The sequence below is a fragment of the Cnephaeus nilssonii genome (genome assembly GCF_951640355.1).
Source record: "Cnephaeus nilssonii genome assembly, chromosome: 23".
In the NCBI taxonomy this organism is placed as follows: Eukaryota; Metazoa; Chordata; class Mammalia; order Chiroptera; family Vespertilionidae; genus Cnephaeus; species Cnephaeus nilssonii.
Window position 1 is genome coordinate 15,072,402 of NC_137094.1, and position 16,305 is coordinate 15,088,706.

The window sequence follows — 16,305 nt, forward strand, 5'->3', positions numbered from 1 at the left end:
CTGCGCACAAGCTGTGCCTTTGCTCAACATGTGAGCACACACAGGGCTCCCTTTGCTCAACATGTGAGCACACACAGGGCTCCCTTTGCTCAACATGTGAGCACACGCAGGGCTCCCTTTGCTCAACATGTGAGCACACGCAGGGCTTCCTTTGCTCAACATGTGAGCACACGCAGGGCTCCCTTTGCTCAACATGTGAGCACACGCAGGGCTCCCTTTGCTCAACATGTGAGCACACGCAGGGCTCCCTTTGCTCAACATGTGAGCACACGCAGGGCTCCCTTTGCTCAACATGTGAGCACACGCAGGGCTCCCTTTGCTCAACATGTGAGCACACGCAGGGCTCCCTTTGCTCAACATGTGAGCACACGCAGGGCTCCCTTTCCACACAGGCTCCTCCAGATAAGCGTTCGGGGAGTGAGACGAGCTCGGTCGCCTGTCTCAGAGCAGGAAGAGCTGGTGACAGCCGGTACGCTCTGCGCCGACACCGGCAAGCAGAGGCTCCTTCCTCTTACCTGGCAGTTGTCTCTCCAGGGCTTTCTGGTCGGGACGGTCAGGACAGCTTATCTTCAGGGCTGGGAGGAAAACGGGAGAGACTAGCCGAGACCTGCTCCACTACGGACTCCAAGGGCACCTGAACGTTAGGGGATTGCCAAGGGGCGCAGCCACTCGGTCGTGCGTTACTGACAGCAAAGGGGCTGGACCGACATTCCGTTGCTTTCCCTTCCTGACAAGTTCACGAGGTTTTCACGTTAAGACAAGTCACACGTTTCAAATCACAGTTCAGTTCACTGTTCAAGTACTCCCCACATCTATCACTATTAAATGGGCCGAAAGCAATGAATTGCTAAAATGTTCAATACAGGAATTTGCATGGGTTGGAGAATTTATCATTTCTTTAAAAGCCAACGTACTCGGGCACTTGAGAGAAACCCTCTCTATTAGGCTGTCATTCTGTTTCGGCACCTAAGGACTTGAACACAAAGCAGCTGTCTTTGGATTTGGGGTTCTTACTTAGTAGCTGGTTTTTGAGCAGAAATGGTTGTTGTGTTTTGAGTTCCCCATCTTCAGGTGCACCGTATTCTATGTGAGAAATAAAGAACGATGAATGGCAATCCACAGGCCACTGTAAGGGAAAAGTGTCAGGTGAGTGTCAGCTCGGGACCAGCCCAGCAGCAGCCGGTCCGCTAACCTGGATCCACTTCCTGTGGAACCTCCCTCCGTCCCTCCGTGTGACACCGCTGTCCTCAGAGGCAGGCAGTGTCCTGACAGACGAGCCCGATGAGGCTGTGTGTTTACTCCAAGGGTCACCCCTGCTAACGCTTCCCTTTCGTTCTGAACTCGAGAGAGGAACCTCGAGCTGTTTGGGACACAACTCACACCTTCACCCAGTTCCAGCCAGATTCAGCCACGCAGGGCGGGCCCTCGGAACCACCCCGCCAACCAGGTCCCCGGAAACGCAGCTGCAATCTGCTACGAGGCGTAAGGACAGCAGCACGGACGCTCCTACGTGTGCCGGGCCCTCGGGTGCGAAGGCAGAGCCGTACCTACAGGGCTACTCAGAACCTTCTCCCTCCCCCACGTGACTGAATTCGCCGAAAGCAGCCAGGAAAGTGGGCCAGCTAAGGGAGTCACGTGACAGCCATTCCCACAGGCAGCTTTCCTTCCTCACAGAGAAGGATCCAGCCCAAAGCGATGCAGCGAGCTCCCATCAGGAAACGTATAAAGAAGGAAGTCACGTGGAAGTGACATGTGGAATAGTGATGAAGTCCAATCAAAGCGGAAAGGAGTCGGGGACAGAGGCCTGAGGTGGCAGCTCCGGGCTGGAGTGAGGGCGCACCTGGCACGGCGCCTGCACGCTGCCTTCCAACGGCCTGGAGGCCAGGGGGGGCTGGGAAAAGTGCCAGGGCCTACAGTCCGCCTTCAAACGCTCTGCGCTTTACATCCCCGGGTGAACCGGACGCCGGCCCTGGTCAGAGCGGCACCTGCACGTGAAGATGATCCACACTCCAGGTTCCTCCTGCTGTCTGTCCTCTAAGGACAGCTAAGATCTGCTCCCATCTTGCCGAAGTCGCCCCGGGAAAGTACCCAGCACCCACTTAATGAAAGAGAAGAGCCTGGGCGAGAAGCCACAGCCTGGGCCCCGCTGCCACCGGGAAGGCGGGGATGGGTACGCACTGCGGCAGAGGGCCTGGTATCTGGGGTGGGCGGCCAGGAACGCCTCGCTGGGCCTGTCCTGGTCGGGATCCTGGTGCCCACCCGCCTCTTTCCACTCCTTTCCAAACGCCTTCCGGTAATCCAGCTCGGCCCCGCGCCGCTCCTCGGGGCGGATCTGTGTGGAGAAGAGCAAACGGGTCTATGGAGACAGTTCTCTGAGAGTGTGTTGTACCCCATCTTCCTCACTGCCCACCCAGAGATCATCAAACTGATAGGAACCAGGTAATCATTGTATTTTTACCCTTTTTAACATTGACAGGAGTTTATTCAAAAAGAAAATCCCGTTTCCTACTTTTTGTTCATGAGCATATTGGCCCACGAGCTGGTTTCTGGACTATGCCAGGTGCCTGAGGGCGCCGAGGCGTGGGAGCCCCCCGGGGGAGCGCACGTGCCCAGCCAGCAGCTCCCAAAGGCACTGCCTCCCCGTTTACAAGAAGGGGAGGGTCAACAGGCTCCTGGTTGTCTTCTTTCTGCCTCCATCGCCCCCCTCTCCGCCCAAGGAAAAGAAGGAAGAACCAGGTGCCCCTCACCCTCCTTGGGTGATAATGAATCGACCGGGTGACAGGTCACTGCTCAGTCCGATTCCACTGTCACTAACATGCACAGGAGGCCATTTTACCACTTAAAGGGAAACCACGTCTGATGCCCTCTGCAATGTTCAAATACAGTGTCTTCTGCGTTTTCTGTAACTTGTTTTCTAGTCTCGAAGACAGCCAGCTGTGGCGCCCACCTCACATCTGTTGAGGGTCCGCAGCTGGCCGATCTTGGCGATGATGAACTGCAGGTTGGTCTTGGCCCCGCTGCCCACAGTCAGGGGGTTCCTCAGGCAGGACAGCGAGTGCAGACTCCGCAGCTTATCCAGCTCGTTGATGAAGGACCACTGACCCCAAAGAAGGGAAGAAACAGGTTTCAGGCTCACTTTTCAGAGGATCTGAACGAGCAACAGAAAAGCAACGTTACTGGTGGAGCCTGAGGGCCAGGATCTCATCGCACCGAGCACTTTGGGCCAAGGAAAAAGAGGCTGCTTAACGAGTTAATCTAATTCCTTCCTTAATATTGTTGGGTTTATATGAGGAATTTCACTCTGAGGAAGCATTTCCCAGAAAATTTAAAATGTTTTTTCATCGAAGGAACCTACAAGTGGGCGTGAGGGTAGAGAGCGGCCACAGGGCTCGGCACCCGAAGAGGCTTACTTGCGATATCCGATTGTCATCGACGACAAGAGACTGCAAGGAAGGAAACATGGATGTTTTGGACCCTGGAGGAAGGAGAGAGAGTTAGGTTACATAGCAGAAGTGAAAGCAGCAGCTGAAGCATGGAGTACAGGGGAGGGGAATGTTATACTCTCACATACCAAACCCAGCATCCGGGAAATGGAGAGAAGAAATCCCAACGTCACCAAGGATTAGTCGTTCTAATCTGAAGTTACAAATGTTCAGTGTGACTGCACGGAACAATACCAAATGCTGAGGGCTATCAGCCAGACTAGAACTGTGAATTTTTTGCTATACCTTAGGTTTTCATCCCAGGTAAAATGCTCAGAGACCATCAAGTCCAACTCAGGGCATGCAAATTACGTCCTCCTGGCTCCACAGCCATCTAACAGTCCTGTGTCTACCGCTGTGCTAGGAGCCACGTGGGTCTCGGGAAAGACACCATCTTCCCAACGTTTAACAAGTAAAGACTGACTTTAGCACCAGGGCCAAATTATTCTTTCTTCACTTACCTGTTACCTAGTACCTGCACAGATGCAGATTATATTGTATGTGGTTCACAAGTAAGCTCTCTGAGTTCAGATACAAATTTGCCAAAGAGAATGAGCCCATTTGGGAACTCCATCATCATTACTATATTCCCACTGCAGATGTAGATGGCATAGGACCCGTTCACTGAGTTTACTGTGCACTAATGTAACGCATTCTAGGAGCCATTACCTGGGCAGATATGCTATTAGAAACAGCTGATTTTCATCAATTGACTGATTAGAGGAAAGGTCTAGTATCCTGACCAACTGGAGAACGTCAGCCGGCCTGTATGGAAAAGAGAATTTTTTCAACATGAATTTAGTATCTTAATTGTTTTCAAACACATAACCTTAAAATACCTACATCTGCTATTAAGGAAGGTTGGGGGCAACAAATTAATTCAGGGCTTTCCCTCTAATGGGGTTTTCCTCAATTAGCGGTGAAGTTTGAGCTGACATTCTAATTTGTGAAGGCAATGAAGGAGCATTTTTCGAATTCTTATTTGCAAACCCCTCTGAAAATTACCATGTAATTGCGATTATTTATTCAGGGTGAGTAGATGGTGACAGGCAGTTCCGTGAACCTTGTTACCTTTCTGAAATGGAAATGTTGTTGGACTTGAGGTACAGCTCCTCGAGGGCCGGCCACCCCTGGGCGCAGTGGAGCACCTGGGAGGGAAACGCAGTTCAGGGGGAGCGCCCTCTGCTGGCTGTTTTCCTGGTTTGTCACTAAAACCTGCACATGAATCCTGCTTAGTTTTAGAAATAAAGTGCCTTACAAGACATTTCATTGAAGGCTGTAGTTCAGGCCAGATGACATGTTAATGGCCGTGTTGTAAAGACAGGGACACGTCTTTCGGCACTGAACCAGCAGGCATACCCGGACGTGGACCGCGGCACCAACGTGCACTAACGCGGCACATTGTTACCTGCTTCCCCAGAGGAAGGAGACGGATGTGCAACACCTCTCCTCAGTTATCGATGCCAATCGGAGTTTGCAGAGAACATGCTGATCAGTCAGAATTTCTCACTGACTGTTCCTAGATGTTCTCACTTGAACCTCCTGACCTCTCCCCACCGGCATTTCTATGGCCCTTCCTGTCCCGGCGCTAAATCTAACCCTGGAGAGGGGGGCACAGGAAGGAGCCCCAGGAAAGGAGTGCTGTGGCTGTGGCCCCAGTTCAAGACGACGAGGGAGGTGCGTCGGTGGCATTTCACCGGTGAACGCACTGGGGGTGTCCTCTGCCTGTGTCTGACAGTGGCCTGTTCTGGATGTGTGAAGGCAGCTGACCCGACAGAAAACAGCGGTACCACGTGCTTGGCGGATGGGCCCTGGAGCCGTCCCAGCGATGCCCAATGAACAGCGATCCTAGAGCTGAGCTAGAAGGGCTGTGAGGACTTCAGCCGCGGTCCCACCCTGAGCCCACCGGTGCTGCAAGCTCAGCCAGCAGCCACTCGAAGCTCTGAAAGCTGAGTGCACGCTCACTGCACGCTCTGCGCAGCCGCGGTTCAGACCCCAGGACGCGTCGGAAGGAGCCGAGACAGGGACTCTGAGACACGAAGTCCTACCTCCCCACCATGACTGTGAGGCGGCCTACAGATCCTGTTATGTGAGTAACTGGGTGATGAAAATGAGGCCACAGTTATGCTTCCATTCTCTATTAAACCAGAGACTTAAAAGTGCTTCCTATGGGTAACAAACCAAAGAAACAGGATTACCTCGGCCCACGTGATTCCCGTTCCGTTGAGGACTAAGACCTTCAGTGCAGAGAACGTCCCGGTGGGAGCGGGCGAGGCCGGGGGGAACCGCAGCTTGTTCTCACTGTGGGAGAGGAGATGCGGTGCTCCCTGCTGCCAGGAGCCGGCACACGGGCACTGACGGCAGCAATTTGGGATTTAACAAGAGCACCTGGATTATGTCAACCTTACAGTCACATCAAAAACAAAGGGAACCTGGCCGGCGTGGCTCAGCTGACCTATGAACCAGGAGGTCACGGTTGGATTCCCGGTCAAGGGCACATGCCTGGGTTGTGGGCTCGATCCCCAGTGGGAGCGTACAGGAGGCAGTCAATCAATGATTCTCTCTCATCATTCCTGTTTCTCTCCCTCTCCCTTCCTCTCTGACATCAATAAAAATGTATTAAAAAGTAACAACAAACCAGTTCCTACCTGAGATCAAGGACTTCTAGGTGTCTGAGCTGCTCAGCAATAGCTGTGACTTCCTCCCATGCTGACAGCAGGTTTTGTGACAAGTTGACGCCGCTAATATCTAAAAGCATGTTAAGAGCAGTAATACCGAAAGTCACAAAAGACCCGACAGTGGTTCCCTCGTAGCTCTGAGCACAGGGTCTGCACCCCTCCGTGCCCTATTCTGCACAGAGGACTTTACCTTTTTAAATCGTCCAACTGTCCGTTCAGAAACTAAAAGCTGTCCATACTGCCCACTAGGCACAAACATCTACAGTCCAAGCCACTGCCGCACCATCTCGCATTGTCTAAAAGGGAAAAGCCGTGGTGGTGCTCCTCATTTATCAGGCCCTGCGTGTCCCCAAGGCCCTGTGTGGTGCTGTCGCTGCGGCAGCCTCCCGAGGCCTCACACCTCTCCACTGGCCGTTATCCTCTGCACCGTGGGAACCCCTCAATCGTGGTGGCATCTCCAGGACTACAGGGGTGAGCGTCAACAACAGTGCTACGAATGCTCTGGCTGTCCGGAGGGTCTCCTGCAGGGGGGAGGCAGTTGCTATGACACCCACTGTCCCTGGCCCAGGAATTCAGAGAGGAATAACCAGTGGGACAGAAAGAGGAAGGTACCTGAGCTGAAAGCTGGAGGGGGTGGTGGCTGCGCCCCCTCCAGAAGGGCCCAGTTTAGCAAACCCGGGTGAAGAAATGGAGAGGAGCTTGCAGGGCTGGGCCAGCTCAGGAGACTCTCTCACTTATCTGGGCAGCGAATGCCCCATAATCTGGGCTGCTGTTGGAGAGGAAGCCGGGAGATGGACACGGGTGGCCGACAGCGGTGTCTGCACAAGTCAGGTGATCATGGAAAGGATACTAGGACACGTGCTGGCGATGTCTCCTTTGTCACCAGCACAGCTTACTGCACAGCCCCTCAGGGAAATGTCTCGCAGCTCGCTCAGCTGACTGCGGGGAAACAGAGTTCACGTGGACCCGCACACACGGGCGCATCCACGGGCCTTTAAAAATTACACAGCATCTCCGACGCATAACAAGGTACCAGAGTTAACAAATGTCAGGACCCGCCACCCAACTGAGAAATAAAGCATTACCGAAAAAAAGAATAAAGCATTGCACAAATCACAAAGACAAGTCACCTGCCTTGTCCCCTTCCATACCGCCCTCCCCCCACCCCGGGGGCCAGCGTGCTACATTTGGGGTTTAATCTTAAGCCTATCTGAAGTTTCACTATATATTCCCATATCCCTAAACAATTAGCCTATTGTTGTGTATCATGAGACTTGATATAAATGGAACCCTACTGTATATATCCTCCTGCAAATTGCTTTTTCCATCCACAGTATATTGTTCAGCAGTGATTTAGCTTAGCACAGTGGTCGGCAAACCACGGCTCGCGAGCCACATGCGGCTCTTTGGCTCCTTGAGTGTGGCTCTTCCACAAAATACCATGGCCTGGGCGAGTCTATTTTGAAGAAGTGGCATTAGAAGAAGTTTAAGTTTAAAAAATTTGGCTCTCCAAAGATATTTCAATCGTTGTACTGTTGATATTTGGCTCTGTGGACTAATGAGTTTGCTGACCACTGACTTAGCACACGGACCCAGAACATTCACCTCCACTTCCCACAGTAGCCACCAGGGGTCACTACTAGGACACATCACCCGGGTCAGGCCAAACCACAGCGCTGACCTGACAGTGGCTAAAAGACATCATTTCCTGCCCTGCAGATGCTACATGATAATTGGGGAACTTAAAGGGGAGAGCGCAGGGAATTCTGACTCAGTGGGTCTGGATGGAACCAAGGTGATAGGGTGTCAGCTACGTGGCACAGGGAACAGCGCACACTTCTGACTCCATGTCAGGTATCAACCAGCTAGAGATGTCACCACGAAATAGGAAAGGACCAAGTGTCCACCTTCGTTACTGAATAGTCAGCACCAGACAGTAGAGATAAAAGTTAATGATCGGCAAATCCATCTTTCCATCCCGATCTGGAGAAGCCCAACAACCCTGAGCTTGGGAAGGATTTTACTTTCTCGGAATCCTGACCCTTGGACTCCTGCGGTTTGCAGCTGCTGTTTGTGCAGGAAGCACAGGCCAGTTGGGGTCAAGTTCTGAGTGCGGACAGGGTCAGGAGAACTCGCTCCTGAGCCTGATGGGATGCCACTGTCAGCTCCTCAGGTGCCGGCCGTGTGGGCTGACTGCCAACAGGGAGGAGTCTGTTCTCCCATTATCGATTCCACTCACCTCTGCTTTCGTATAACAGAGCCAAAACCAATGGTTTCCACAGGTATGTTCCCGATGGTGACAATCTGCTTTTTGGCATCATCCTCTGGCTCATCTTCGTAGCGGTCCCTGAGCGCAGTGAGAAAGTCCACGCCGAAGTTGGCTTTGTGCGGGCGAATGAAGGAGCCTCCTGTTGGGTGGCTGGACGGGGGAGAAACGGAGCGCAGTGACTACCCACGGAGACACGGAGACACGGAGATGAGATGGCACACGCAGAACCCCTCAGGACTGTCACTGCCACCACGGGAACATCTGCGCTTACAAACTTATTCACAAACACATTAGCAGATAAAAGCCATTACAGGCAGTCCTCGGGTTACGTCGGACTCGACGTACATCTTTTCGTGGTTACGTCGCCATCTCCCATTTATTTGTAAAAAAAAAAAAAAGTGCCATCATTTCGACGTATGTACATATGTGCTTTAAGTATTTTATCATTTACTGTATTTGCCACAAGGTCAGGAATTGTTATCTTTCTTTTAATTTTTTTTTACTGTTTCACTTCATTACTGCTGTGTATGTGCTCCATGTGACTGACGTAGGTGCTTATGTAGGTGAGTTCCGACTTAGGGCAAAAATCGCGCGTTACGTCACGCGCCGTAGGAACGGATCTCCGACGTAACCCAAGGACCTACTGTATACAATTTTAAAAAGAAAAAAAAAAATAGCTCAGCTGGCTTAGCTCAGTAGTTTAGTGTCAACCTATAAACCAGGAGGTCATGGTTCGATTCCCGGTCAGGACACATGCCAGTTGCAGGCTCCATCCCCAGTGTGGGACGTGCAGGAGGCACCCGATCAATCATTTTCTCTTATTGATGTTTCTATCTCTCTATCCCTCTCTCTTCCTCCCTAAAATCAAGAAAAATATTTAAAATATATACATATCAACCAGCAAAAATGGCCATAAATGCTGGGAAGAATGCATGCCACGAGCCAGACCCTCTATTTTAAAGCTTTTTCCTAGAGAGCAGGGCCCATCCCTGAACAACAGTGTCGTCCTACCAGCCTGAGCTCACCAACACCCCACGCAGCCCATCCTAATATCTGTGAGGAAGGGGCAAACGAGCTCTGCTGTTCTACCTCTAACACACTCGGCCACCTGTCCTTCACACACACTGCTCAAGATCTCCCAGGACCGGCATTCCACTATGTGCATGTTCAGGATTCTGTCTGATCACTGCTGCTTACCAGGTATCTAGACTAGTTCTCTTTTCTTTCATTCACTTAATGGATTGAAAATTTTTAGTGAATCAATGAGAAATGTCTACATTCATCCAATTTTTTAAAAACGGAAGAAAACAGAAACACAAAAAAGGACAAAGAAAGCAACCCCACATGTAGGGTTATGAGTTGGTTTTATAGCCCTAGCCAGTTTGGCTCAGTGGATAGAGCGTCGGCCTGCGGACCAAAAGGTCCCGGGCTCGATTCCAGTCAAGGGCAAGTACCTTGGTTGCAGGCTCCTGCCTGGCCCGGGCCCTGGTCAGGGTGCTGGAGGCAACTCATCGATGTGTTTCTCTCACATCAATGTTTCTCTGTCTTTCCCTCTCTCTTCCATTTTCTATAAAAGATCAATTTCAAAAATATCCTCAGGTGAGGATTAACAATAACAAAAAGAGTCTGTTTTTTAAAACATGGGGGGAAAAAAATCTACAAATAGAATTGTGTGGTTTTTTTAGAATACACCAAATTCTACATTACAGAACTAACCCAAGAGCCAAACACTTCTTTTCCAGCCATTTTGACTAAACACTTAAATATTATCCCAAAAAGCCACGCCAATTCATAATGAAAAGTTACCTGCATTTGAAATACACAGTCCCTTCATGGCTCCCATCATGCTTGCCTCTCTCGGGATTGTCCCATTCCACTCCCAGCCAGAGTCCTGGCGGAACAAGAAACACCAAATGAGAAGTAGTGACAGGTACCACTTGGTATCTGCTCTGTTTTTCTGCAAGCAAATATAGCTTGCAAATACAGTTTATTTAAACCTATGCATGATCCTAGCTCAGGCAATTAAATTTCCAACCACAAGCAGCCATTTGCCAAACATTAGGACTGTTGTATTTCTTTTTAAAGGAATTTTTACATGTTTATTTACAACAACAGCTAACACTTGCACCAGTAACTGGTCCAAGTGCTTTGAACACCTTAACTCGTTTAGCTGTCACAGCAACCCTATAGCAACATTCAGTGCAGTAACCACAGGAGCAACTACTAAATCTGTCTTCCATTTCTCTGTCTTTGTACCAATTCCATCAGATGACCTCTAAAAGAAACCCCAAAGTAGCACCAACTGAGGTAAAGTAATGGGGAGAATGCCCCATACAATGAGATAATTAATAAAGAGTAAGTATATATCAGCTCCCTCTGCACAATTGTAATTTTCAGGGGGAAAAAACAACAACGCCTCACAATACATATATGAAGAATGTGTCAAACAGGCAACTAAATGAATGAAAGGAATATGTACCGCCTCCTATTCGCTAAGCTACCATTACGTTCCTCCACCTGCATTACTGTATTTGCGCTACAATCACTCCAATGTGCCAGGAGGATCTGGGCTTATTTCCTCCAGCTGCTGGGCGTACTGGCGTTTGTAGGTTAGCACCTTGCCAAGGGCACACCCCCTTCTCAGGGCAACGCCATGATAAATCACTACCGAGGGGTAAATGCCCAGTCCCTCGTCTCAACTAAGAAAGACTGAAGATGCCTGGCTGGCATGCTCAGTGGTTGCCTCAGGAGGTCACGGTTCGATTCCCGGTTGGGGCACATGCCCAAGTTGCAGACTCGATCCCCAGTGTGGGGCATACAGGAGGCAGCTGATCAGTGATTCTCTCCCATCATTGATGTTTCTCTCTTTCCCTCTCCCTTCCTCTCTGAAACATTTTATATATATATATATATGTTATATATATATATATAAAAGCCTAAGCAATCATTATGACCAGACAACCGGCCGGTAGCTATGATGCACACTGACCACCAGGGGGCAGTGGTCCCTCCTCCTGGCAGGCCAACCTCCCACAGTCCCTCCCCCCAGACTGGTTGAGATGGCCCCGATCAGCCCCAATCACTGGCCAGGCTGTGGGGCCCCACTAATGCACGAATTCGTGCATTGGGCCTCTAGTATATATATAAAAAGACTGAAGGCCATCCTAGCTTCAGAGTGCCCCATGGGGTCAGATGAAACCTTTGATCAGATCCCGTCACAGTCCAACTTCTCCTTCTACCCAATCCTGCTCCCTTCCCATTAATTAGTGTTGATCCCAAGAACACTCCTAATAAACTTTATGAACACTAAACAATTAAAGTGTATAAGTAAGTATAACCATAGATACCACCGGATATTGTCATCAAATAAAATTGTATACAGAAGGCATCTCTGAATTGGTTATTAATTTCCTCAAAATTGGTTTACTATAGCACTATTGATAAACCTACAAAGAACTACAAATACATACTTATGCACACACGCAAAGTCATACGTTACCCGCCACAGGAGGGACGGTGCCATGAAAACGCACTGTTGCACATTCTCCGTTAACTGAAACTCTGCGACCAACGACATCTGATGTCACCGTGTCATTCATTATAATGCAAAATACGAGATCTAGGAAGAAAAGTACAAACTTGATGAGCACTTAATAAAATTCTTTTAGACCTCATGTAGATATTCGTGAGGTCCATGCTGCTGAACAACGTAGTCTTCATATCCTGGTGAGAACCGAATCGTTTTATGTGTCTTACTCTGATCATTTTATTTCACCGTCTAACTATATCTGGATAATCTAATGTATTTTTAAAATCTTGTTTGACTCCAGTTAGCTCACATCAGATGCCTTGTCTATTCTGTCATTTCCTAAAGGGGCTGGGAAGAGCAGAGAAGAGAAGGGGATGAGGTGATGGAGAAAAGGGAAAGGAGCCCTGACCGGGTGGCTCAGTGGTTGGGTGTTGTCCCATCCACCGAAGGATCCTGGGTTCGATCCCCGGTCAGGGCACATACCCAGGTTTGGGGTTTGATTTCCAGTCGGGGCGCATATGTGAGGCAGCAAATGGGTGTCTCTTTCTCTCTCTTCCCCTTCCTCCTCTTTAGAATCAATGAAAAAAACAAACACACACACATATGCTGGTGAGCATATTTTTAAAAAGAAGGACAGGAAACGGGAGACACGAATAGTGTTCCCCTCCCTCACTCTGTCTTTCTTGAACAGTGTGTCTGTGTAAAAACCCCTGGCTGCGGTGTCTTTGGGAACAGGGATGTCACACCCTCACCTGGGTCCACCCACAATTTAGGACCGTTCCCCACCCCCCTTGGTAGTAGGCGCCCCGCAAAACTTTTACATGTTCTCCGCCCACTTCACATGATTTCTCCTCCACCACAACTATTAAAAGACTAGAGGCCTGGTGCACGAATTTGTGCACGGGTGGGGTGCAGCCGGCCCGCCCCGATTGGTACCGATCTGGCCAATTGGTATCGGTCTGGCCCTGCGGGCCCCATCCCCTGGTTGAACTCCGGGTCAAGGGCACAATTTGCATACTAGTCTTTTATTATATGGGACGATTTGGAAGGACGAGGCTGTTTCTCTTAACGTGACACCAAGTCCCCGGTCGCAGGGACCAATATCACGTTTTCCAAAGTGACAAGACAATAGGCGTTTGCCTGACGTGCGGGGCGGCGCGGCCCACCCCGCTGGGCCCCGCCCGGGTCCCCGCACCTCCGCACACAGCCGCACCCGCACGCCCATATCCGCACACAGGCTCGCGCGCGGGGAGCAGGCAACGCCAGACTCGGGCAACCTGGGGAGTTTCGAGGAAGTTCCTAGGAAAGGGAAGAAAGACCAAAAGCACGGCAGGGTGACCACTGGCCACGGGCCGCCAGGAACGCTCGCACCCTCGGCTCCTCAGCCGCTCCGACGCTCACCTGCCCGCGACAGCCCAGTGATCCGGGCGGCGGCCCCTGCTGCAGCGCAGCTTCCGGTTCTGGCCGGAAGTGCCTTGTTGGGAGGCCGGAAGTCCCGCCTCCGCAGTGATTGACGGCCGCTGGGGTTGAGACCAGACTGCGAGTCAAGGCGGGCAGAGGTTCGGTCGTCCGTCCCGGACCCAGCCACTCAGCTGCCCCGGTGCTGGCCGGCGACTCCCGAGCCCGAAGAACCGAACCGCCTGGGGGACGCGGAGGTGCCTGGTCTCCGGTTATCGCGGGAGCGAGTCCCGAGTCCTGGGTGAGGTCCAGCTCCGTGTTTGAGAGCCTGCCCGGTAGGAAGCAGCGGGGATGGATGGTCACCAGGGACCGAGTGCGGATTCCCCCGAAACTGGGGGGGCCCACCAGCCAACCCCTAAGGCGGAATGGAAGTCGGGCAGTGATGGAGTTACGCCAATTCCGTAGTCGGGTTCCTTTCTCGGCGCCGGATCCTCGTCTGTAAGTTTCTCGATGGTTGCCTGCCAGGGTCCGAGGCGAGGACGCCGAAGGGAAACGTGTAGCAGCGGGTCCGGTTCGTGATCCGAGCGCCCGAGGCCGATGGTGCTGTTACTGTTGGTGCAGACGGGAGAGGCCGTTACCCCACCCGAGGGGACCCTGAGTCACCGACACCCAGCGAGGTGGCTTTCAGGATGAGTTTCGTTAAAAGTGGATCTCGACTCGGATACCCGGGGTGACTGTAAAAACGGCTCTTTTTGGTTTAGCGAAAGGGACAAAACTTCCAGGAGCTCTGCCTGGGTGAAATCCTACCAGTAAGCACGGAGCATCCCGCTCCTGGCTGGAGGAGGTATGTGGATCATCCCGACGCGTTTCCATTCCAGGTAGAGAGCCTTGCAGCTCTAACACCCCATGTTTATTTTAGCTTTGTGGTTGTCAAGGATACAAGACCTTGGAGCCTGCTTCATTCTTACCTACACTCCTCCAATTCTGTGCTCCCCCTGGCTCGCTCGCTCTCTTTTTAAGACTCCCCAGTTCCACACAAGGGGGGTGTGGCCGCCCTTGTTTCTGCAAGTGAATAAACCTAACTGTTGGATTATAGGTTTGCTTCTGATGGGCTCTGTCAGATAGGGGTGATCACTGTTTATTGTGGCCAGCCCTCCTGCACACGTGAAGGTAGGACACATTTAGTTCCCTCAGGAGAAAACTGAAGCTGAATAACGGTAACTTATGTACTAATATCCATCTAAGCCCTGAAAAGGACTGGAGGGTTTTTTAACTTTAAAGTTTTAGATTGCCTTTCAGCAGAGAATGACCAGTTTCTTTTTTTTTTTAAAGAAATATTTTATTGATTTTTTACAGAGAGGAAGGGAGAGGGATAGAAAGTCAGAAACATCGATCAGCTGCCTCCTGCACCCCCCCACACTGGGGATGTGCCCGCAACCAAGGTACATGCCCTTGACCGGAATTGAACCCGGGACCTCACAGTCCGCAGGCAGAGGCCCTATCCACTGAGCCAAACCAGTTTCGGCCAGTTTCTTTCTAATTACCGGCATCCACCAAATTCAGGCCAGTCCCACCAAGTTATAGAACAGTTACGTGAATCTTCCTCTTCTTTGTAAACTGCTTTCTTCTCTCCCCTAAATTGTGACAATATTTGCCTGACGCTCTATCCACTGAGCCAAACTGGCTAGGGCTACATGTCCAATTCTTTATGGTTAGTTGATTTAACCTAACAGCTTTAATAAGTTATTTCTTTCTTGTAAAGTATTGACATGTTAGAATATCATTTATTAAATCTAAGTCTCTTTAAATTGGTTTCTCAAATGTTTATTCCCATTTTGCATTTTCTATTAAGTGACTGGGCAAGATTTACAAAGTACCTGTGCAGATTATCATTAGTACTGCCGCCCCCAAATACCTTCCATTATTCATTACGCCAATAATCAGACCTTCAGACACATTTTTCTTTATGTATAGTAACAAAAGTAATTCAAAGACAATAAATTGGTCATTCTCCTATAGCCGTGGTCGGCAAACTGGCTCGCAAGCCACACGCAGCTCTTTGACCCCTTGAGTGTGGCTCTTCTACAAAATACCACGGCCTGGGCGAGTTTATGTTGAAGAAGTGGCATTAGAAGAAGTTTAAGTTTAAAAAATTTGGCTCTCAAAAGAAATTTCAATCGTTGTACTGTTGATATTTGGCTCTGCTGACTAATGAGTTTGCCGACCACCGGCCTAAAGCATAGAGTGCTTCTCAAAGACTACACAATAAGGCAGTTAGTGCTGCCATGTTGGAGAGTCCAATGCCACTTGCACTGTATGTGAATTCACATTGTGGCGTCCATTAGTGACTCTTTTCCTGCATTTCAACAGGCAACAAAGCCTGTTCTAGGTTAATGACAGTGAAAATGGAACAGATAAGAGACATCACAAAGGACAAAGCTATAGGGCTTGGGAGGACTAAATGGATATAGGAGGCAAGGGTAAGAAATAAACCCAAGACACACTCCTGGGTCACTTAAAGAGTGAAGATGGTGCTTTAAAAAAAGGGCCGGGGTAAAAGTGATTTCACTCCATTATTTAGGTTGGTAGAGGGACATGAAGAAAGAATGAGCTAGTTTTAATGATTTATTTCAGGTAAAGAAGCAGATACAGGACCTGGCTTTGAGGTCAGGCTTTTGATATCATAATGGTAATCATAAAAATACTGAGAGCCATGTTTTAATTTCTCTATATAGTTAGCATTAAGTCTTTCTAAATAATAATGCTTTCTTCTTTTTAAGTTATGGATTCATAACCACAAAATTCCAATTCCCATAGTGTAGCACAAATACCCATGATTTTAAGAGGTTCCCTAGTCTCAATTAAAATGAAAGATTCAAATTTTCATAAAAGTTAGTAAAGACAGTACCCAACTTAAGAAATTTATCTTTATTGTTGAAAATCTTACCG

General features: G+C 49.9%; 2 protein-coding genes across 7 annotated transcripts in view; one reads left to right on the forward strand and one right to left on the reverse strand.

Moving 5' to 3' along the window:
- B3GALNT2 (beta-1,3-N-acetylgalactosaminyltransferase 2) overlaps positions 1-8,545 on the forward strand; it is a 27,692-nt gene extending 19,147 nt beyond the window's left edge. Inside the window, exon 13 of the mRNA XM_079763470.1 lies at positions 8,443-8,545. The gene's annotated coding sequence lies outside the window, so the exon portion shown is untranslated. The remainder of the gene's footprint in view (positions 1-8,442) is intronic.
- Positions 1-13,449, reverse strand: part of TBCE (tubulin folding cofactor E) — a 14,720-nt gene extending 1,271 nt beyond the window's left edge. The window contains exons 1-16 of one of the 6 annotated variants that reach the window (XR_013813086.1): positions 13,360-13,449; positions 11,929-12,048; positions 10,236-10,320; positions 8,400-8,579; positions 7,011-7,099; positions 6,131-6,230; positions 5,681-5,783; positions 4,554-4,630; positions 4,152-4,247; positions 3,572-3,636; positions 3,411-3,475; positions 2,948-3,097; positions 2,179-2,332; positions 1,193-1,985; positions 1,015-1,083; positions 526-575 (exon numbers count right to left, since the gene is read on the reverse strand). Coding sequence is in view for 4 of the 6 variants with exons in the window: in XM_079763465.1 (XP_079619591.1) it covers positions 516-575; positions 1,015-1,083; positions 2,179-2,332; positions 2,948-3,097; positions 3,411-3,475; positions 3,572-3,636; positions 4,152-4,247; positions 4,554-4,630; positions 5,681-5,783; positions 6,131-6,230; positions 7,011-7,099; positions 8,400-8,579; positions 10,236-10,320; positions 11,929-12,028 (1,393 nt within the window). In the remaining 2 variants the exon portion in view is untranslated. The other 5 variants (XR_013813085.1, XM_079763465.1, XM_079763466.1 and 2 more) reach the window with 5 other exon arrangements.
- Between the last annotated feature and the right edge of the window lie 2,856 nt (positions 13,450-16,305).